This window comes from Peromyscus eremicus, chromosome 4 (genome assembly GCF_949786415.1).
Source record: "Peromyscus eremicus chromosome 4, PerEre_H2_v1, whole genome shotgun sequence".
In the NCBI taxonomy this organism is placed as follows: Eukaryota; Metazoa; Chordata; class Mammalia; order Rodentia; family Cricetidae; genus Peromyscus; species Peromyscus eremicus.
This window is the reverse complement of record NC_081419.1, coordinates 81,755,371-81,777,937: the sequence shown is the minus strand read 5'-3', so window position 1 is coordinate 81,777,937 and position 22,567 is coordinate 81,755,371. Positions and strand designations below refer to the sequence as shown.

Below are 22,567 nucleotides of genomic sequence, written 5' to 3'. Positions count from 1 at the left end.
CACACACACACACACACACACACACACACACACTGTTTACCAGACACCGGCAGAGCTCTCCATGTTGGAGTTCACATTACATGGCTTCTTCCTGAAGACACAGTTGTTAGTCCAAGAGGAAACCAGATTCGGGCTGGCTTGGAAGCTCCCATGACCACTGCAGTGTTCTGGGCCTCAAGCACAGAGGAAATGGTCCATCTTAATGCTGCCAACAAACCATGTTGCAAGGTGCTTCAGCAGGTTCTTATGTGGGGCGCAGGGAATGTCCTAGGCCCTCCAATTTTCTGTTAGCTCTTAGGAATTAGTTTTTCTGGTCCAGAGGCAAGTAACAGAAAGGGTATGGCTATGGATTCAGAAAGATCTGTCTCAGAACCTTCCATTGTCCTACGGGAAGCTATTCCAGTTAGCAGTGGTGTTGCCTTCCTACAAACTGTGGCTTATGAATGCTTAGGATTCAAGGAAGAAGATAAAATACGAAACCTATTCAGCAGATTGCCTGGTAATGGAATAGAAAGTGCTAGATTGGTAACCACCATTTTTGAATGACTCCTTGCTATAAGGGTCAACAGAGAAGGCTTTAGCACAGTCATTATGGATGCCCTGGAAGCAGTGCATGCATGCAGAGTGTGGGCTGGCGGCAGGAATCTCTATGAATAGTCAGTCCAGTGCTCTAGATACAGCAGAATGTGTCACTTCCTGCTAATGCATGGTGGAAGGCAATTTTCGCAAGGGTTTTGCCTAATTAGTTGGTGTCCAAATGTGCTCTCAAGGCCTGAGCGTGCACACGTGTCCTTGCGGTCATCCACCTACTCCTGGAGATCTTCCTTTGCTTTTCAGAGATGTCTGAGTCGAGTCCATGTCCTGGTTAGCTGCCAGGTGAGACGTCTGTTCAGTATGCTGCTTCTCTCTCCATCCCCTAGGAAGGGGCAGGGAGGCAGCAATCTTCACACCAAGTCAGTAGATTTAGGGAGGATTGCCGCCTTCTCTCAGGACTCCATCTCATCCACAGTAGCTACCGTAATCATAGACTCCTCTTGTTGGGAAGCCCATGCACCTGCTGTACAGTCTCAGATCTGAAACTGACAAGCCTACCAGATACAACTGAAAGGGGCTGAGATGATTATGAGCATTTGTGCTGTCATTCTAAGACCAGTGTCCCAGCTAGTACTGAAACCAAGAATTCCTTCCAGGAATTGCATCAAAGGAATCACAATGGACAGACAGAATGGAAATGTAATTAAGTGGGCATTGACTGGAAAGCAGTCCACAGGCTGCACTTGTATGCGCTTGTAAACCCAGTAGTTAGAGGCTGGAAACAGGAGGATCAAACGGTCAAGGTCATCTTCTGTTACAGAGACTTCTAAGCCCACCTGGGCTACACGAGACACTGTTTCAGAAAATTGAAACAATAACAACAACAACAACAAAACAAAAAACAAAAACTTCTACAGACAAAATCCCCACAAACAACAACAACAGCAAGATCCTATTGCTTTTCTTCAGTGGTTCTTCTAGACAAAATAAAAGAGATATACACAATTTCCACATCCCACCACTGGCCCTCTCTTCTCATTGAAAGAACATGATAGTGGAATCATTAAAACAACAACAGAACTGTGTGCGTGTGTGTGTGTGTGTGTGTGTGTGTGTGTGTGTGTGTGCGTGTGCGTGTGCGTGTGTGTGTGTGTGTGTGTGTCTGGTGTGCGATGGTGGCTTAAGGGGTGGTGGCTACTCAAGCCAATAAATGAGAAAGCTCAGTGAGCGGGTGTCCTGTCCTCTGTGGCTTCCTCTAGTCAACACCACCGACATGCCCCAAACAGCAGTCACAGCCTTGACAGTCTCTGTCCCCCAGACATTTCTATGGCCAAAGACAAGCTGCATCCTTTCAAACCTAAGGCAAGACAGACGACAGTGTGCTGCAAGGAGCCAGGACTGTCAGCGTCTTATCGATGTACCTGCTGGCCTGGGATTGATCGGCAGGCCATAAACATTTATTGAAAAATCAGAAAAAAAAAAAAAACCCAACCAATATTCTAATGGTTCAGAGGGGATTACTTAAATTGCATGTAAATAAATCCTCCTGTCCCCAGGACAAATCTACCATCCTTCCCCAGGCAGCCCAACCACGCAGCACAGATTTAAAAATCTTGCAATTTTATTTGCATATAAAGGCCGCTAGATATAGAATATCACAATAAATTTAAAGAAAACAACTGCTTTCCTAAATTTTAAGGTAACATAAAATAGAATAGAGCTCAATGGCATTGACAATGGGAGAACAGAAAGGATTATTAGCAACAACATTTTGTGCTAGTGAAGATTGCATCAACACACAGTGCAAAATGGGGTGGGGGGAGCGAGAAGACAATGCCGGGCATTTAAATAGAAAGGACGACTAAGCCTTACTTTAGTTCGCTTCCAATGCATCCATTGAAGTCTATACACACTTGTTACTGTACCTAGACTGAACTCAAGCTCTTTAAGACCTTGAGTTCGGAGGAAGGAGGGGTCAGTTCCTTCGGACTTCTGATGTGCTGCTGCACAGCGTTGCTTTGCAGTTGTACTGTCCTTGGCAACATTAAACTCCTAACTTAGTCATAATGCACAAAAAATATTTATATATATATATATATAAATCCACATTGAAAAGGAGTCTGCACACTTTTCTTCCTTGCATGAATATCTGCTCTTGACAGAGTCTTGTTTCCGTATTTTTAAAGCTCAAATAATTTAAAAGAAACAGACAGTGAGAGTTTGTATAACCATGGTACGGACCTCTCCGGCCAAGCCTCTGAGTGAGGGCTGTTCTTGCCTCACCTTGAACACAGTCTTCCTTAGAGCCAGTGTGAAGCTAAGGGTTTTCTAGACCTACTTCTGCTGAGATTGCTCTAAATTTGGGCCACATCTGTGAAATAAAAATGAAATAACACCAAGAAAACAACAGAACACATCAAACAATACTCAAAGAATTGTGCAAATCTGGGTAAATTCAAACACCACCTATGTGTTTCTTTCCTTTTTAAAATCTTTTCCTTTCAGCTTAAAGCATATTCAAATAAGACTTTTTAAAATCATTTTTTTTTTTAAAGAAAGCTTGGCTGTCCTTTGGCAAACACTAACAATTTACAATGGCGTGGCCTTTGAGCAAACAGAAGTCATTTTACAAATTCACAATGCTCCTTTGATTTCAAATGGATACCCCACTTAAAAAACAAAAAGAGGCAGCACAACTCTAGCATCATTTTTTTTTTCCTGTTCCAACAATTTACAAAAAGAACTCACAGGTTTTGAAAATAAACAAGTCAGAGAACGTAAGTTTATAATTAGAAAAATGGCAGTTTGTAGACCGTCCCTCCCATTCCGATAGGATGCTGAGAGCTTTAGGAGCCCTGCGGGTTTGGAAGGTCAAATATAATTGGAGGGTTGGTCGGCTGAAAGCTGACTGTACAGGTGGACGCATTGATGTAGGTGGTGTAACCGTCGGTCATGATGCCGTACCCTGTAGGAAGACAGTGTCACAGTTACTGTAATATAGACAAATGATAACGGCTGACCACAGGGCCACCAGGCAGGGAAGAACAACAAAATCGTCATCAGAGGGGAAAGACATGAAAGTCAGTGGACCTACTCAGAGACACAGATTTCAGGAGCTTCTGTCTGATTTTGCTGCTTTCTTTAAAATGGGAGATTTCTCCCCTTCAACAAAGAGCGATTCTTCCCTGTGCCCCCTTTGCTCAAATACTGAACTGGTCAGGGGAAGGACATACCTGTATGACTGAGAATAAGCAAAGTACTCCTCCACCTTTAAAGTATCATTTTCATTTCAAAATCCGCATTAACCATCGAGTTGCAGGGAAGGAAGTGAGCCGCCTAAGAACACAGCTGGGCTCCAAGGGGGCTTCGAGGTAGGGGGAGGAAGGCAAGCGCTCAGGTGTGAACGCTCATCTTCCTCATTGCTAGAGAGATCTGTCTCCCTGACAATTAACCGTAAGTGACTGATTCTACCTTGAGTCATGTGGCTTTAATGCTAAGTTCCATTTCACTCCAAAGCATTGCTTCTTCAACTGTGGTAGGTAGGAACATCACCACAGGACCATTTCCTAAATGTACCCAGACAGTGCACGCACGGAAAGCATCCCTCCATGCAGCACAAATGATCTATTGAAGAAAGCTGAGAAAATGTCATGGCACCCTGGCCTGTAGACTCCTTTCATAATTTTTAACATGCTGACATTTTTAGGCTTCTTGGAAGTTTGCACATTTCCTTGGACACCTTACCGCTTCTGCAATGAGTCTGTAATTCTATGTTCACATTGGACTCTGTGGCATATAAAAACATAGCCATGAAGAAATAAAAATGACCAGGACATACAGAAATTACTGATAAGGTTCTTATCCTCCACCCTCCCCCTGCTCCATTTGCTAAAATTTTTCCAAGTAAGCCTGTGGAGAGCTTAATGAGGGTCAATGGAAAAATCTCTTAAGAAAAGAAAAGCTGCATTTAAAATGTGCACTGTTTGGTTCCGGGGTCATAAAGTCTTGTTATCTCTCTCCATCAAGAGGCTGGTATTTGCCCTCTCACTGCCCTCTTTAGCTGTCTTAAGTGAATAAAAGCAAGACAAGTTTATTTGAATATGATCGCTTCCCTTTAAAGGCAGTTTATTACTGTGGGGCTTCAGAAAAATTCTTCAATTGTCTGTCGAGTTTAAGGTAAATTAATGACTTAAACTTCTTTTTTTAAAGGGTGAAATGCAAACTCAAAGGAATCCCACAGGAATTCAAACTAGTTTTCAAGATAACAGCACCCCTCCCCCAGCCCGGAAATGCAGTTTAGATAGGCAGTCCCATCTCTGGGTTCTCCCCTTCCCTTAGGGAGCATAAGAGATTAAAGTATGCCCCCCCCCCCCCCGCCCTCACCCCTGCCTCCTGCCCAGGAACTAGCTGCACCTCCGCTCTCCAGCCTTGAAGCTGGTGCCTGCACTTGGAGCAAGCTGAATTTTCTCTGGCCTTGGTAGGATGATGTTTCAATATGCTCTTTCTTACCTACCTAACTAGGAAGCCACTGTGCCTGTGGACTCTGGAGTCAACTGCATTCTGTTTCACCAAGCACACAGCCTCACACACTTCAGCTCGACTCTGACATTCATAAATAACTCCAGAGAGCCACAGTGAACAAGGGCTAGGAAACACGGCAGCTGCCCACATAAATGCTTCTGCTGCACACAAATATGCATGCCCGGGCCAGTCTTGTAGGTTCTGAGACACCAAGATCAGCTGACAGAATATTCTGCTTGTCTACAAAAGCCCAGTGACATCTGGTTTGAAGAAGGGCTTTCGTGATCCGGGACCTTGACTCAGCTTACCTCGAAAGACAGAAACCAATAAATGGGTATTTTCTCCTTTAGAGACTTCATTGTTCCAGTTAAGCCCAGCTGCAGCCAACAGTGCTAATGATTTCTTACAATTCCAAGCTGAGTAGGGAAATGTTGATCTGCAGAGAGTGACTCCCTCCATATCCGTTAGGAACCATTCCTTGCGTGTACACAGTAATTCTGCAGAGAACATCCTGTGTTCCTGGCTCTTTCTGTTTGGCATGTAAGATCCCAAAGGGACTACAGATACTTTAGGTTGTGTCTGATCTCGAGGGTGTCTTGTCTACTCCTTTAAACAGGAAAGTTGGCTTTATTGGCGCTGCAACAGTCGTTACTATTAATTTCTCTTTAGAGCCTCTAGGTTCCAGTGCTGCCTAGGATAATGTGGACTTTGTGGTAAAGTAAGCCACACAGGGTTCCTACTCGCCTTTCTGCTTAAAAGACTGCAATACAAACTATTTATCAGCTTTGTACACGTGGGCTTTTCTCATGAGGTTCCATCTTAGGAAAGGGTTCCTTTGCGTTAACGTTTGAGAACGGCTGCTCCCGTCATTCCGTCTGGCTGACGCGGCCTGCTGGAGAGTGTGAGATCACGCATGGGGAATGACGTATTATCCATTCCTGTGTTCTTACCTTCATGAATTCCACCGAACACGTGGAGCTTGGGCCGAACTCGCCTCTGGACTGTGTTTAAGAGCTCCACGCAGCCGACCCTTTGAAGCTCCTTTGGAACCCAGTCCCGGAAACCTAAGGAGAGAATGCAATCAATACTCTTAATTTTCCTTCTTCAGGTAAGGTTTCATTCCGACTTTCAGGAAGCCATAACTCACAGAAGGTTTATTATGTTATCTGTAATCCTACCCTCTCCATTAAAGCTCACAATGGCTTTTAAGGAACTTTCACTCATCACTTTGTCTTCTTTGGATTCTTGATTAATTTTTTTTTTTTTTGGTTTCCATTTTCCCCCCTTTCCAGTTAATTAACATTCTTTTCCTGCAAGAAGTTTGATTTATTCAGCCACAGGTTTCAGATCTTCTTCATGAGATCAATGACGCTTATTCCCGGCAGCCCCATCATAGCTCTTTCCCCCCTCAATTCTGTCGCTTTCTCTTTCTCAAAATTCTTTCTTATATGTAGATATACCAGTTTCCTCTCATGACGGTTCACAGAAAGGGGATGTGGAAGAGCTGCCTGGGAACTGGCCACAGGATGCCTTGTTCTGCTTAGAGATGTCACTCAGCCTTTGGGGGTTCCTGACAACCAGAGCTTTGGAATACCCAGCTGCTTCTCCACACCTCTCTAGCAACAGACAACATGACCTCATGGTGGCATCCAGCAAGCTTGGGCTAATTGACTAGTTTTAAAGTAAAAGCCACTTAGTCCTCTGCTTAATGCAGAAAATCTATAAAAAACTGACATCAATTATAGCAAAAGTCAGCTATCCAGATGATTATGGTCTAAAATGAAATCCATATACCTCAGCAGGATGGGGTATAAGGAAGGCAGGTGGGATGAAAGGCTAAATCATAATCTGTGGAAATCCATTCCACAGCTCCATTAGGTACTTTCTACTGTTAGAAACGGCTGGGCAGGAAGGGACAGATTTCTGTTCTGTTGGGCTAGGCAGTAGGCATGAATATTTAGTCTCTATAAAGTCAGGCTAGCTGGGAGGTGGGAAGTGCTTGTAGAGAATAGGAAGACTAGCAGATAAAAGTGGAGTGCCTAGCAAAAATCAAATTTATTAAGAAAAGGGGAAAATTCCGAATCCACAGTGATTACCACTGTTATCTCATGGATGTGTTTTCCTGAAGTATTTTTCTTGAAAAATACTTCCCTGTGTATATGAGCACCTCAGATATCATCTTGCTGAGACTATAACAGTAGAGAGTAAATAGCACCTATAGCCTCCTTCACACTGAGAATTCAAGAATTCAAACTCTCCATCCCCCCCATGCCCCCCACCCCCTCACTCCCCACCCCCCACTCTCCCACCTCCTGCCTCAGCACAGCATTTTCCAAAGAACTCCAGTCTTAAAGCTCTTCTCTACACTGTGAAAGCTTTGCCTGACTTCTTATGAAGCTATTGGGTGTGGACCTCCCTCTGATATATGTACAAGCTGGTTTATTTCACTTTGACTACAAAAGACGGATGGTAGCCTCTGCTGGAAAGGTACCCAGGATATGGGGATTCTGGAGACTCTAGTGTTGAGACTTAGCTCTTAGTACTACTTGCTTCATGCCCAAAATGAATGACTTGGTGGTAAGCTGGTTGTTCTGTTTGAAGTCATATTCCAAGGAACGCTACACTGACGGGAATGCTTCTGTGCTGTCGGCTATCCAAGACCCTCCCAATGAACTGTACCCAACCAGGCTACAGCTATCCAAGACCCTCCCAATGAACTGTACCCAACCAGGCTACAGCTGCTATCCAAGACCCTCCCAATGAACTGTGCCCATCCAGGCTACAGCTGCTATCCAAGACCCTCCCAATGAACTGTACCCAACCAGGCTACAGCTGCTATCCAAGACCCTCCCAATGAACTGTGCCCATCCAGGCTACAGCTGCTATCCAAGACCCTCCCAATGAACTGTACCCAACCAGGCTACAGCTGCTATCCAAGACCCTCCCAATGAACTGTACCCAACCAGGCTGCAGCTATCCAAGACCCTCCCAATGAACTGTACCCAACCAGGCTACAGCTATCCAAGACCCTCCCAATGAACTGTGCCCAACCAGGCTACAGCTATCCAAGACCCTCTCAATGAACTGTACCCAACCAGGCTACAGCTATCCAAGACCTTCTCAATGAACTGTGCCCATCCAGGCTACAGCTGCTATCCAAGACCCTCCCAATGAACTGTGCCCAACCAGGCTGCTCAGGTAGAAGACTCAAGCTGGCTGGAATGGTATCCCTGCAAGGCACTCTTGCTGAGAGTTGGCAATATTTTGTTAGCAATTTAATGATTGAATTAGTCTAAATAAGGAGATAAATTGTCAATGATTTGATTAGGATCATTGGCAAATACAGTCTTGGAGAATGCAGGATGAGGTGAGTGCATCAGAGAGCAGCACGGATATAGTGAACCCATGTGTACCGCACTGTCTACAACAGAACTAGCCTCTCTTCCCCACTTCTGCCTCACTAATATGTGGCTCCATGGCCTCAACCTCCATTCTCCCTTCCATTTGTTCAGGAAACATGGAGCCCTCCCCTTTGTGAGGAAAGGAACACAGCACTGAGTGGCCCTTAACAGAGGTATTTACAAAGGTTAAATATGCATCGGGAATGAGTAACAAAATGTTTGATTCCACAGGCTGATAGAAGAGGGAAGGGCCATGCTTAACAAGGAAACAACAAAAATCACGGAAGTCACCTCTGCCCACATTATTTCCCCTTCAACCCAGTATGACCAAGGAAACTCTGTTAATACAATGTATTACAATAATATTAAAAAGGTGTCCTCCCCATAAAAATAAATAAATACTATCAACATTTGCATTTAAACTGAAATATTTGAATTTTCTGAGCATGCTTTAGCTGGGCAGAAAGTATCTTGGCATAATCCATAGCAAGTAGATGGTAAGATCAGGGTGGTGGATCCTGGTTGAAAATGTTCTACAACAAGATAAACCAATGATAAGCCCATGAATAATCAGGATCTAATTACTTAAATCATTTAACCATCTTCTGACCCATAGTCTGTGTCACTAGGGGGGCTAGCTTTGACACCAGAGATAATATACATATGTCACCAATATGCACAGAGAATACATGGCCATAAGTAATTTTAAGGGCAAGTCCCTATTGAAAATACTTCATCTTTAAGAAAACCTTTTTGGCTCATATGACCAGCTCAAATGTTAAACTTTAAAGATAGTCTGGGCCCAATGCTATGTGTGAAAAGGAAAAATGAGTTCCTTTGAACGAGTTCCTTTCATCTCACTGCCATTCAAATGCCTGTGATTGGCAGGTCTCTGTCATCCTTCGTGTCCCATCCTACCCCTTCACTGTGAAGGGAACACAGTTCTTAAATTACCAAGTTTAAAAGACTGTGCTGTTCTATGCTCATTTGATTTTTTTCCCTCCTGACTCGACTGAAAAAAAAAAAAAAAAGAAAGTTCATGAACACCTATAAGCCTCGTAGAACCCCTGAGTTTATTATTGGGTTTCTTTAGAGACACTGACTTTCGCTTTTGCATTCACTTTTTTTTTTTTTCCCTGAAGGAAAATTACTATGTCCCCAAGGTATTATTCATTATGCTGGGGGAGGGAAGCATTTTGTATGAGGAAAGGATAACCTTTGCTCCACTTACCTAGAGGAGGTCCGTGTGTCATGAGTATGTCGATGCCCTCGGGGATGAGGTTCCATTTGTCCAACAGAGACTGGCCTCTGGGTAGGTTAAAGCCCCATCCATTAAACCATGGGGTCCTTTGGGGAGATAACGCACACGGGTCAGGCCAGCAGAACGAAACCTCGGCGCTGTCATGTTTCTCACGCACATCCACCCACGGCTCGCAGCGCTCTCTCTTTTTTGATGGCTGGCCCTGGCAGCAGGCTGCTTTTCTGTTGACTGCTTCAAAACCAAGCCATCTGAAAGCAGGCATGGCGCCTACAGATTGTTTAACTAGAAAGGGGCACAGGAGCCTCTCCAGTGGAGACTTTCCCAGCAGGCTTCTAACAAAACTGTGACAATGCTTTTTCTCCCCCCACATCTCAGTGCTTCCCAAGATACCCAGCCCTGATCCAAAGCATTCCCAGCTTCTCTTAGTGCTGCACAGGTAAGGATCCCCACCAGTACTTCCTGACTCTCCCCGGTACTGTAGAGGTACAGGGCAGAGGTCCTTGTTCGTCTCAGAGAAAAGGACACTGGACTAGAAGAAAAATCTCTGTCCACTGAAATGTCCTGAACAGTCTGGATGGAAGCTGCTGAGAAGAGCTTGGGGCTCTCAAGAGTAAAACGAGTTACCAAAACCTCTTCCTGCCACCAAAGGGAAGATTCTGGGGACATCCCTGGTCCCTCTGGAATCTGCTTCCCCACGGCACCCATGAGCATCTTCCTGGAGATTCTGCTTCATGAATGTGTCTCTAAGATCAAGGATATGTAAGCAAAGGAATGGGGATGTCTGTCTGTCGGTCTGGCCTCGACAGAGCTTTGTTTACAAATATCCTGTTTGTTAGTGAGAGAATGAATGGTTTTTCTCTCTAAATCCTGCAGGCCTAACACGCTTCTACAAGGCATTTCTGATTGAACTCATCCAGAACATTCAAGCTGAACAGTATTCTCTGAAAATGACTGCTTTGTTCCGTAGGGAAATTCCAATTTGCCCGGCACAGTTGCAAAAGACAAGATGGTCAATTTTCTGCAAGTGCTCAGCCTTCCCTTCCAGCTTAACCTGCTCACTGCCAGTCCCAGTTGATCAAACACAGACTGTGCTCTTATTGGAAGACAATCACTGGCCAAACTAACAGAATTATCTCAAGAATCCAAACTTAGAAACACTGACAGAACATTCATTCAGTAGTGGGTATACACAGTCAAGGTCGGGGCAGAAAGATGGCCTTTGAAATTATGTCAAAATCCACATTTCAGATGACAACCTAACCTCCCACTGTGGTGAAGATGAAAAGTTCAAGAAAGAAAAGACTGGTTCTGGCTAGAAAGAGGAACCCCAAAAGTACCTTATTTACTTCCTACCCTCTTTCCAAGACCCCACACCATCTTCCTGGAGCTTATGCCTAACAATGTGATAAGAAAATGGGAATAATCCTGAAGACAGTTGTTGGTCATTAGGTGTTCACATTGTCAGCGTCCTCTTCTAAGCATTTTTTTTTTCTCACAAACTTCAATCTCACAAGGTTTAACACTCCTCAGATGCATAGTATGATCATCCCCAGTTTACACATGATAAAACTAAGTAAACAGAACTTGGACCTAAACCAAGGCAATCTGTTCCAACACCAATAAATTTAACCACGATGCCAATTCCTCTTCCTGTGTGCTACCTGAATTAACGTACTTGCCTTAGAGGAACCACTTCTGGGCTCTTTCAAGTTTGTCTGTGGTTTGAAGCCAAATGCTATCTCCATTTCATGGTTCAGAAATCAAGCTATAATATGATGGAGTAGACACCCGCTGTTATGGCATATCCAGCTCTTTCCTACTTCTGGTGACAACGTTGTACTTTCTTTGGTAAGTTCCTCCCTCCCCAATATAATACATGTGCTTCTTATGGTAAGGCTTCCTGCACTCTGGATCCCGGATGAAGTAACTTGCATTTGCCCATACAGTGATTCACTTGCAAGTATACACATGGCCCAAGCTGGACAGCTGAGTGTCACCCTCAGGATTTTGTTAGCACTGCTAAAGAGAAGGTCATGTTTCCTCCCTGGAATCTCAAGTCTCAAGAACTGTGCAGCCCTGGAACTAGCTGGGAGATATCTCAGCTGTCCTCTAGACAGTCTCTGCTTGGGAATCAACTGACCACCAAAGTAACCCAAGACAAGCAAGAGAGGACTTTGATGATGTCCTTAGACACAGGGACTCAGCTGTGTCTGACACCAAGTGAACTCCTCCTTCCAAGTGTACGAACCAATAAGATCCTTTTCTTTCACTAGGAAAGGGCGTCTAATTTTGTTAGGTTCCATTTCTAATAACTGAAATCTCTACTATATATAACCACTGTATTCGTATAAAAATGACCATGTATCTGTTGTGGGCAATAGTGCTCTCTGATAAAAGGTCCATATTCTAATACCTAGAACCTGTAACTATACCTCCTTACATAGCAAGGGTCACTGAAGGAATTCAGCTCACCTTAAAATAGGAACATAATCTTGGATTATACAGGCGGGTCCGCCCTGACCCACCAAGGCCTCTATCACTGGAAGAAGGGGCAGTAGAGGGCAGGAGACGTGAGCAGGGCAGTGAGAAAAGACTCAACCTGATATTGCTACCTTTGAAGATGGAGGAAGAGGACTAGGAAGCTGGGAACAGGGAGGCTTTGAAAAGCTGGATAATGTAAACATAAAAAGTGAGTTGCTGGTGGGGTGATGGCCTATGCCTGTAATCCCAGAACTTGGGAGGTAGAGGTAGGCAGATTCCTGAGTTAGAGGCCAGTCTGGTCTACATAGCCAGTCCTAGGCTAGCCAGGGTTGTATCTCAAAAAAAAAAAAAAAAAAAAAAAAATCTCCCTGAGACTCTCTGAAGAAATGCAGCCCTGTCACAGCTATATTTTAATTCAGTAGGTCCAGAGTCAGACTTTTGAGCAACACACTTATATGACAAATTTGTGTTGTGTGTTGATATTAACTGCTGTTGACTAGTTAAAGTAGAAATAGGAACTAATCAGTAGCGACCATGTTTTAGCAGGCTGGGAACTCTAGGGCCCATGATTAGTGTTGAGCCTTCCTTGGACAGCAGCATATGCTCCATCCACAGCGTGATCTGCTCACTTTCAGAATTCTTTGAAAAAGCAATAGTCACTGTCCTCTTCCCGCTTAACTAGGCAGTCCCCGGCATCAGGCCTGGGAAGGAAGCCTGGGACTCTTCTAGAAAGGAATCCACCAGTCCTGTTCTCTCTTGTCCTTCAGCACATCTATCACCAGTTCTTACATGTTGTCATTCAGGTTTTAAAGAAGCCCCCCAGCTTGGAAATGCCTACCCTTCTTCCCTTCAGAATGGCCCTTGTCCAAGATTTGTCTTAAAAGTAAAAACAAAACAAAAGTAGAAAAACAACCACAGAACCCAATGAAAACTTAGCATTTTGGCAGAAGAAGAAGAAGAAAGAAAAATAAGCAAAAACATCTGCTTCCCTACATTCTGGAAACAAGCTTCTGGGCCTTTGGTTCCTATTCAGATGGAAAATAGAGAAGAGTTTGAAAAGGTCCCAAGCACACCCAAGTTGTGGGGACAGCGACGGGCTCTGATTTTGCTGAAGACAGGCAGTTTTGAGTCCCCAGGACACCCTAGGGACTTTCAGAGTCACAGGAACAGGAGTTAATTGTTTTAGACCTTCCATGGTCCCACTGGTAAGTTCTTCTCTCAGAAGCCCATAGTCACACCTATCCTGTTCCCAGGAAGTACTCGGTTTTATAAGCTTCCAGGGAAAGAGAAGGCTGAACTCCTGGTCTATAGATAACCCAAACTGCATTTGGTTAATGTTAAGCTTGTGACAAAATGCAGAAGGGTCCAAGTTAAGGACAAAGTTTTAGCATGTCTGGCTTTTATTTGAACTCAAGCTGGTGTGTGTATGACGGTGAGTGGTTAAGTTACTGTGACAGGAACATTTATCAAGGCCCTGCCATATTTTATACAGAGCCTTTATCTAGATTATTGGCTTTAATTCCTCACAGCACTCCTTAACCATGCATTATCATTCTATATTTAGATAGAAGCATGACATCAGTGATAGTAGTTTGTTCATATTTCCAGAACCAGTATTTGCAGCTACCATATGACCCCAAATGGGGCCAGCTCCAAGGGCTATGGTCTTCCATTGAACAAGAGTGACAAAACCCTTCTTTTAATTTTAACGTGGGGTCTCACGTGTAACATAAAAATAAATGCCCACTGCATCAGTCTACCAGTCCGAACACTACCATTCCAGAAGACGGCACAGAATTGCGAGGTGGCTCTTAGGGAAAACAGTGTGCTCTGGCCATTCTGGGTCTGACAGTTCCTCCGTCTCCTGCACGTGAGGTTTTCCCATAAGAGAACGGCAATAAGCCAAGGAGAGAAGCAGCCTGCTGATGTTGTCCAGAACGAGCCTGGCATAGGAAAGAAATGGGGCCTCCGGAAGTCGGGAGAGCTGGGTGCTAGTTCTCATTCTGTCCTCAATTCACTTGCTCATGTGGACCTTAGGTAAGGGAAGGACCCACAGCGGCCAGTCCCTGCATCTAAGGAATGATAAGTGAGGGGACTCAGTTACGGGTTTCAAGGTTGCTTTTAGAATGTGGACATTTTCTGCAGAAGCCCAGTACACAGAGCAGGCTAATGCTGAGGCACTCTGCCCAGGGAGCAGGAAAGACGGACGGACGCAAGTGCAACTCAGTCTCCGCGGCCTTGCTCCTCCTTCCTAGCCTGTGCCACCCGGGGCAGCTGGCAACACCTGGCACTTGAGCATCCTATGGCGTAAAGCTCATAACATTCTACCATTCTGCGCAGACTGCCCAGGTTCTGAGTAATGCTGTGAATTATTCTCAGTGAGTTGTCCAAATTGCCTGTGAGAGGCCCAGTGCATTGTGGGAGAAAAGTCTGCTCAGAACAGAGGCCGGCTCTCCCAGTGTTGGTGAATAATGCTCTACCCAGTTCAGTCTGAAACATGAGATCCCAGCACTGAGCCAGTCAGGGTTTTGCTGGAATATATGTGCACAGCCAACCTCCAGAGCCCCACAATAGGTTTTGTTCTGCAGCAGCGGGGGGCAACGGGGGAAAAAGAGGGGGGAGGAATCCAAGGAACAATGTCGAGTGCCTTGGCCAAGGACTTCATAATTAGCTGTGACTAACAAATACCACATGGGAACCAACTTGTAAGAAAAGCACTCACAAAGCACCTTAACGCTAGTAGGCCAATCTGTGCCTGAGACCCGTCCCCTCCTGGGGAGGGATTAGAAAGGTCTGGAAAGGAGGGGAGCGATTCCATCTGCCTGAAACCACTGGACCTGAGATTCAGATGGACAGGAACTGGGGACGCTTTCAAGACACCAATCAGTCCTTGGCTGTTGGCCTCTGTGGCTAGACTTCCTAGAGCGGCAGGAGTTAAGAGAGTTAACAGGCAGAACTAGTTGGAAACAACATCAGTTAAAAAAAAAAAACAGGTCTTGCAGACGGAAGCAGCCTGAGAGGAAATCGCTGCAAAGGTCATCTGTGTTTGCAGGTACACAGCGCATCAGTGCAGGCTGAAGGAGCTGCTGGCCATAAATCCTGGGAGGCCTGGACAAAGAGTGGTTGTTTTTGCTCCTCCACAAACTTCGCGGGCAGGGGTGGGGTGGGGTGGGGTGGGGTGGGGTGGGGTGGGGTGGGGGCTATCCTGGCAAGGCAGGATTTACAAACAGCAAAACTGGAGGTCAGGTGTGCTGCTCTGATTCCCGGCCCTGGTGTGGGTCAGTGTCCACCTGTCTTCCATGGACAAACAAGTGCTGGGCGGGCAGCACCACCAAGACAGGTTCTTATGGGTAGGGTCTCCGGAGTACTTCATCAAGGCTCAGAAGCCCTGGGGTGGCTCTCTTTCTTTAGTAGCTGTGAAGGGGAGGTCAATGGTTCCTGTAACACCCAGCTGTGGGACCTGGCAGGTTGGCCTTGTTACAGTCATCAGAACCCAGAGGCTCTATAAAAGCCAGCCATTCTTGTTTAAGAGGCAGAGGTTAAGAGCATGGATTATGGAGTCAAACAGACCCATGTTCAAGTCCCACACCTGCCAATCACTTCCTTGCCTTCTCCGAGTTTCAGCTTTCCTCATCTTTGAAATAAAAATAGTTATCTTCCAATGTAGATAAAATAACTGTATGTAAAACCTTTGGCAGGACACTGGCTGGGAGTGCTAATTTGTAGTTTCTATTTATATATTAGCAATCTCTCTGTTTATAGGTGTATCCACATGTGTAAAGAAGTGCACACACAAAGAATCCCTCAGGCTCTTTCTTCCTTCTAGAATTTTCAGCCAAGTACTCGACAGATCATAGAACCCCTGCTCCAGAAGGTCTTAAAGGTCCCCAGTGAGGCAGCAAGCGTCACTAGATGGCTAGACAGCCCGATTTCTTCCGGCTGATTACTTATTAAAAGGCACTTCCTCGGTCTGCGTTTGAGTGGAAGATTTTTCAGAGAGGCACTGGCTCACTCAGTTGTTCCCTCAGTCTTGCACAGACAAATCCCTGGAACTCGAGTGCATGGGGCAAACGGCTCGTCAAGGCTGCTTAGCTGGCTGGCACAGGTGATTAGGTTTCGGCAAGATCTTCAATTGAGGAAGTTCAGAGTCGGGGGGGTATGCAAGGTCCTTCGAATATTTATATTACAGAACTCAGAGAGGCTTGCTGGAGGAACTGACGAGCTACTATTTAATGGCATCAGTGCTGCCTGGCACCTCCATGAAACAAAACTCGGAAACTAGGGGCCAGCTTCCCACATACGTACTGCCCTACACGGTGGCCCTTCAGAACCACAGCCTTCCTCTGCGTCTGGCACTCCCACCACCCTCCAGCCCTCTCCGACTGCACACCACACCAGGTCCAAGAGAAGCTAATTTAAGCACCGCTGGTGAGAATCACCCAGCACTCCACATGCCATGAAGCTGTCAGGGTAATTCTTGATCTCCGGCTCACCTGACGGCTGAGCCCTTTCCTGCTTGCAAAGCTTCCCTGTCAGTTAGAAAGAGCGGCTTCCCTGGCACCAGATCCGTCATCTTGAATATCCAGATGAAAGGCAGACACCTGTCCCCTTCTCCTCCTCCCTTCTTCCCTGCCTTGTCTTCCCCTCTTGGCTCTGGGTTTTTGAGAAGCCCTCCTTCTCCCTCCTACATAAGTTCTTCCTTTGACCAGCCTGCAAGTTACTCTACTGTGCAATTAAAAAGATGTCCACAGCCGGGCGGTGGTGGCGCACACCTTTAGTCCCAGCACTTGGGAGGCAGAGCCAGGCGGATCTCTGTGAGTTCGAGGCCAGCCTGGGCTACCAAGTGAGTTCCAGGAAAGGCGCAAAGCTACACAGAGAAACCCTGTCTCGAAAAACCAAAAAAAAAAAAAAAAAAAAAAAAAAAGATGTCCACAGACTGACTTGAATCAAGGACACAGACACACACACACACACACACACACACACACACACACACACACACATACACACATCATTGATAGCAGAGAGAGGGAAAACGCAACTTCCAGCTTTCTACCCTGTGCAGCTGCTTGGACAAGCTGCCTTGCCAGAACAGAGGCTCAGCTGCCTCAAAAGGGGGCTGCAGGCTTTTTTTTCAACAGTTGTCTTGTCCCGACTCTTCACTTGGGCTTTGTAGTGTCGCCTTTTGTTATGAGGTGCTTGGGATGAAAAGACACTGTTTCATAAAGGGCAGTCCTGGGTGACTAATGTGGTCTGTGTGCTGCGTATGCAAAAGGATGAAATGGTACCAGGTAGTCCTCTGAGCCCCATGACCTACAGGTGGGGCTTCTTAAGCCAAAGGATCAGACACTGCAGTCTTTTCCAACATGTCAACTGTGCCTCTGTCTTGTAACTAACAAGGAGCAAGTGTCAGAAGCACACCTCTGTTACCATTCCCTTCCCCTACTGGAAAGGAGGCAGTGTGAGCTGCGCTTGCTCTAGGAATCAGGAAACAAGACATTATGACCCATTTTCAAACACGGTTTGCTATGAATTATTAAAAATAGTGTTACAGTGTCTGCACAGTCCTCCCAAGCATCCTGGCCTTTAATCTTATAAACAAGTTCTGAGCAGGAACAGCAACCGGGGAGATGGTTCAGTGGGTAAGAGAGCTTGCCATATAAGCATGTGGCCCTGAGTTCAGTGGCCTAGCATTCACATTAAAGCCAAGTGTGGCTCGGTACTCCTGTAAGCTGGGCGGGCTGGGGACAGAGATAGAAAGATCACTGGGGCTTGTTGGTCAGAGAGTGACAGAGGAAGACATCTGATATGTTCTTCTAGCCTTCACACCAGTCATGTGCACCCTCCCACACAAAAGCATGCACACACACACACACACACATACACACACACACACACACACACACACACACACACACCACCATCACCACCACCACCACCAGCAGCAGCACAGTAGGAAAAGAAGTCTTTTCAGCCCCTCCAACGTCTTTAATCCCCCCTCCCTATGATGGAGAAGAAGACAATGTCACCCATCTTACCATGAGAGCTTGGCAGGGCACAGAAAAGATCATAGCAAGACAGCTAGTATTCTTGTGGGCAGGAGAGGAGTTGGTCATGACCCAATGCTTATAGGAGTGTTATTTTGCAGCCAAGAAAATCAAAGGTACCTTCAGTTAGAATAAAGGTGGCCCCTGCTCAGACTGGCACTGTCACAGAAAAGGGCCTTGAACCGAGCAGCCCACAATGAGACGACTGCACTTACAACTCATCCCAACAGGGAGGATTCTACAGCGAGGACATCTGTCACAAACCCATTGGATGCTAGAAAGGAATAAAACCAAGTAGCATTTTATCTTCGAAGCAGGGAAATGGACAATATGTTATTGTGGTAGCTATGCACAAAACAAAATTTACCTTTAATCATGTTGAGTATAGTTGGGTTCTATGAAGCATATTCACAATGCTGTGTGACTGTCACCACTGTTCACCCTCAAACTCTGTCCACACCAGGAAATGATAACCTCCTACGAGGTCACTTCTCCAGCCCTTGGTAAACACTCTTACATTTTACTTTCTGTCTCTACACACTGGGATAATCTGGAAACCTCATATAAGTAGAATCAGATAATAACTATCTGTTTGTGTCTGGCTTATTTCTCTTAGCATAATGCTTTTATAACATACCATGTGTCAGAAATCCACTCCTTTGTGGTTAATGATACCCCATTGTTTGGGAATGCAGTATTCATTGTTTACCTAAGATTTCAGAATGCCCAGTGCATACCCAGTATTAAGCTTGGCCATACAGAGACACAGAGAGTGAACTCCAGGCCATTTTCTTTGTGTAGTGCACACCACACTTACTGGGTTGGAAGCCTAGTGGGGAATGGCTTGGTGAGCCCCCAGGGCATCATCTCATCCATTGGATACCTTTTGGTTTGAGTGCCTGCTTTGTGCCATGTTCTGGCAAACTGGGTAGAAGGCAAAGAGACAGCTTTCTTAAAAAACCCAGAAAACAAAAACAAAACATAGCCAGTTATTTCAGATAGAAAGGTGCCCTGGGCAGAATTCTCTAAATTTGGCTGTCCTTTCTGATCTCAATCTGATCTCAGGGAGCCTCCAGGAAACTCAGAACGACTCAAAAAAAGAAGCCAGCAGTTCCCAAAGTGGATTAGCTCCCAAATGCGAAGCCACCTGGGGAATACTTGGTGGGACTGCAGAGAAGTCGCTTTTCCCTGCAAACACTCCAAATGTGCAAGTGGATGGAGCATTAGGAGGCACAAAAGCCATCCCATCTCCCAGAAGAGACGGAGCCAGAGGGCAGTGTGTATCACATGCCTGGGTGGTGCTAAGGTGCAGAACGAACAGGACAGAGAAAAGAAGTGGGAAGACTGCCAAGTACTTGGGCACTGGGCAGAGAACACCTGTGCTTCCCCCTCCCCTCCTTACCTGCAGTCATGCTACAAGAACCAAGCAGAGCCTGCTTTATTCAGGTTTTAAGGAGCGAGAAGTAGAGGTGAGCTCAGGGTTAGCCGGACTCCATCTTGTTACATAGTAAACTCTTGGGAATTGATTGTAATGGATACAGGAAGACTGATGAGGTCTCTGCCCCAAACAGAAAAGATCGTACAGGAGAGGATAATACAACAGAAGGTAGTACCACAAGGGTAGTAGATACAGGGTAGTACCAGAGAGGATAGTATAGTGGATGGTGCAGTAGGCAATAGACTGATGGAGGGCTGTATGGTACAGAATAGTGTGATAAAGTGTAGTACAGTAGAGGCTGGGATGATGGGGGTCATGTGACGGAGGATTGTACAGGAAAGGCTGATATGATAGAGGATTGTGTGATAGATGTAGTACAGTAGAGAGTGGATGATAGAGGATAGTGTGATAGAGGGTAGTACAGTAGAGGGTGGATGATAGAGAATAGTGTGATAGAGGGTAGTACAGTAGAGGGTGGATGATAGAGAACAGTGTGATAGATGTAGTACAGTAGAGGGTGGTATGATAGAGGATTGTGTGATAGACGTGGTACAGTAGAGGGTAGTACAGTAGAGGGTGGATGATAGAGAATAGTGTGATAGAGGGTAGTACAGTAGAAGGTGATGATAGAGAATAGTGTGATAGAGGGTAGTACAGTAGAGGGTGGATGATAGAGAATAGTGTGATAGATGTAGTACAGTAGAGGGTGGATGATAGAGAATAGTGTGATAGATGTAGTACAGTAGAGGGTGGATGATAGAGAATAGTTTGATAGAGGGTAGTACAGTAGAAGGTGATGATAGAGAATAGTGTGATAGAGGGTAGTACAGTAGAGGGTGGATGATAGAGAATAGTGTGATAGATGTAGTACAGTAGAGGGTGGATGATAGAGAATAGTGTGATAGAGGGTAGTACAGTAGAAGGTGATGATAGAGAATAGTGTGATAGAGGGTAGTACAGTAGAGGGTGGATGATAGAGAATAGTGTGATAGATGTAGTACAGTACAGGGTGGATGATAGAGAATAGTGTGATAGAGGGTAGTACAGTAGAGGGTGGATGATAGAGAATAGTGTGATAGAGGGTAGTACAGTAGAGGGTGGTATGATAGAGGATTGTGTGATAGACGTGGTACAGTAGAGGGTGGTATGATAGAGAACAGTGTGATAGAGGGTAGTACAGTAGAGCCCGGTATGATAGAGAACAGTGTGATAGAGGATAGTGCAGTAGAGGGTGGTATGATAGAGGATTGTGTGATAGATGTAGTACAGTAGAGGGTGGTATGATAGAGGATTGTGTGATAGAGGATAGTGCAGTAAAGGCTGGAATGGTAGAGGACAGAATAACACTTGACTATGTTTGGTTTAGTTTAGAGTGTGCTTGAATGTGTCAGACATTTATGTTGCTAACAATGCTTTCTTTCACATACTACTTAATATTCGGCAGCACCAAGGGGATACAGCTGAGGAGGAATTCACTAGTAAAGGAGTCTATCACCTGAAAAATCAACCCCCAAAGAATAAGTGATCAGTTGATATGAAAGCCCAGGGCAGTCCGAGCTGAGAAGGCAGACTGCCAGCTCGGTGGCTTCAGTTGGCTTAGCACTGTGCTCTCAGCCCCTAGCACAGGATAATTCACCAGCTGAATGAAGAGGGAGTCTTCATGAAGAGTTTCTAACTTCATGAGAAAATGTGTATTCCTTGATGGTCAGTGTGAATCCAGAGTACCATCTTCTAATATATCAGTATAAATACAAAAAAATCATGGAAGAATCCCAGACTACCATGCCAAATAGTTTTCTTAGGGCAAGGGAATTATGGGTGATTTTCTCCTTTCTATTATTTCTTATTTTTATAAACAACGACCACATACCATTTAAGGAGAAAATGTTATTCTGTATAAGTATCTCCATGAATAACAGAGATAACTATATTATCACCTAGAGAGAAAAAAAAAATCTGTGTAAGTATCTCCATATGGTTAAATGTAGGTGGACTACAGATGGGGAATTTGGAGATGTTAGAAGTTTTACTTTGGCCCGAGAGGCAGTTTCTTCCAGGAGGTGGTGGATATGAGGCAAAGGACCTGCCGCCTTCTGTCTGCTCTCTATACCATTTGTGGGGACAGGAAGAAACCTTTGGAGCAGGGGTCATTTATTTACTTATTCAATTAACCTAAGACACCAAACTGCACTGAATGTCACTGACCACTGTGTTGGTGGGGTACATCTCCCTGCTGGCTACGACATTCCAAAAATGTCAATGAAGGCCATCACAGACCCATGGTATACGTTTCTGGTTACTAAGAATATTCACATTTTTCAGTTTACAATAGTCCAGAGATAAGAACAAGGTGGTGATTTTAGAGAAATCAATGCACAGAAATTTAGGCTTACTATAGCTTTGTGGCACTAAGGAGGCTTAACTGTTAAAAAAGGGTTGAAAGTCAGGCCTGACTCCAAATTTCCTTAGCAGAGTGACTGGGTACATTCACATACCTGATCTGTTTTTCAGTCTGCAAAATGGATATGATAATATATAGCCCACAGGTCTGTTGTGAGGATTAAATATGACTATATGTGTAGCTGACTTGGAACAATTTTCCTTACATTAAAAACCCACGGCCAGCACCTGCTGTGATGAAGGTTAGCATCATCTAAGTGTTAGCGTCTCCACTCTTCAGATTTTGTTCTCTACTGTACATTTGTTGCATCACCAGGAAGTTTATCTCTTCCCTACTTCTCAAACTTAGGAAAAGCCAAGTAGAAACATCACAAAGCAATGGACTTAGCCTTTAACACAGGTGGGCCAACTTTGGTTAGTAGAAAGACACGGGCCTGGGTGTCAGAAGATGAAATTTCTAGTTTTGACTCTTCTAAGTCACTTG

General features: G+C 45.1%; 1 protein-coding gene across 1 annotated transcript in view; it reads right to left on the bottom strand.

Annotated features, from left to right (window-relative positions):
* Nucleotides 1-2,120: 2,120 nt before the first annotated feature.
* The window catches only part of Mpped2 (metallophosphoesterase domain containing 2), a 180,020-nt gene continuing 159,573 nt past the window's right edge, over nt 2,121-22,567 (bottom strand). The window contains exons 5-7 of the mRNA XM_059259470.1: nt 9,688-9,803; nt 6,006-6,119; nt 2,121-3,499 (exon numbers count right to left, since the gene is read on the bottom strand). Of these exons, the coding sequence (XP_059115453.1) occupies nt 3,381-3,499; nt 6,006-6,119; nt 9,688-9,803 (349 nt within the window). The 3' untranslated portion in view covers nt 2,121-3,380. The remainder of the gene's footprint in view (nt 3,500-6,005; nt 6,120-9,687; nt 9,804-22,567) is intronic.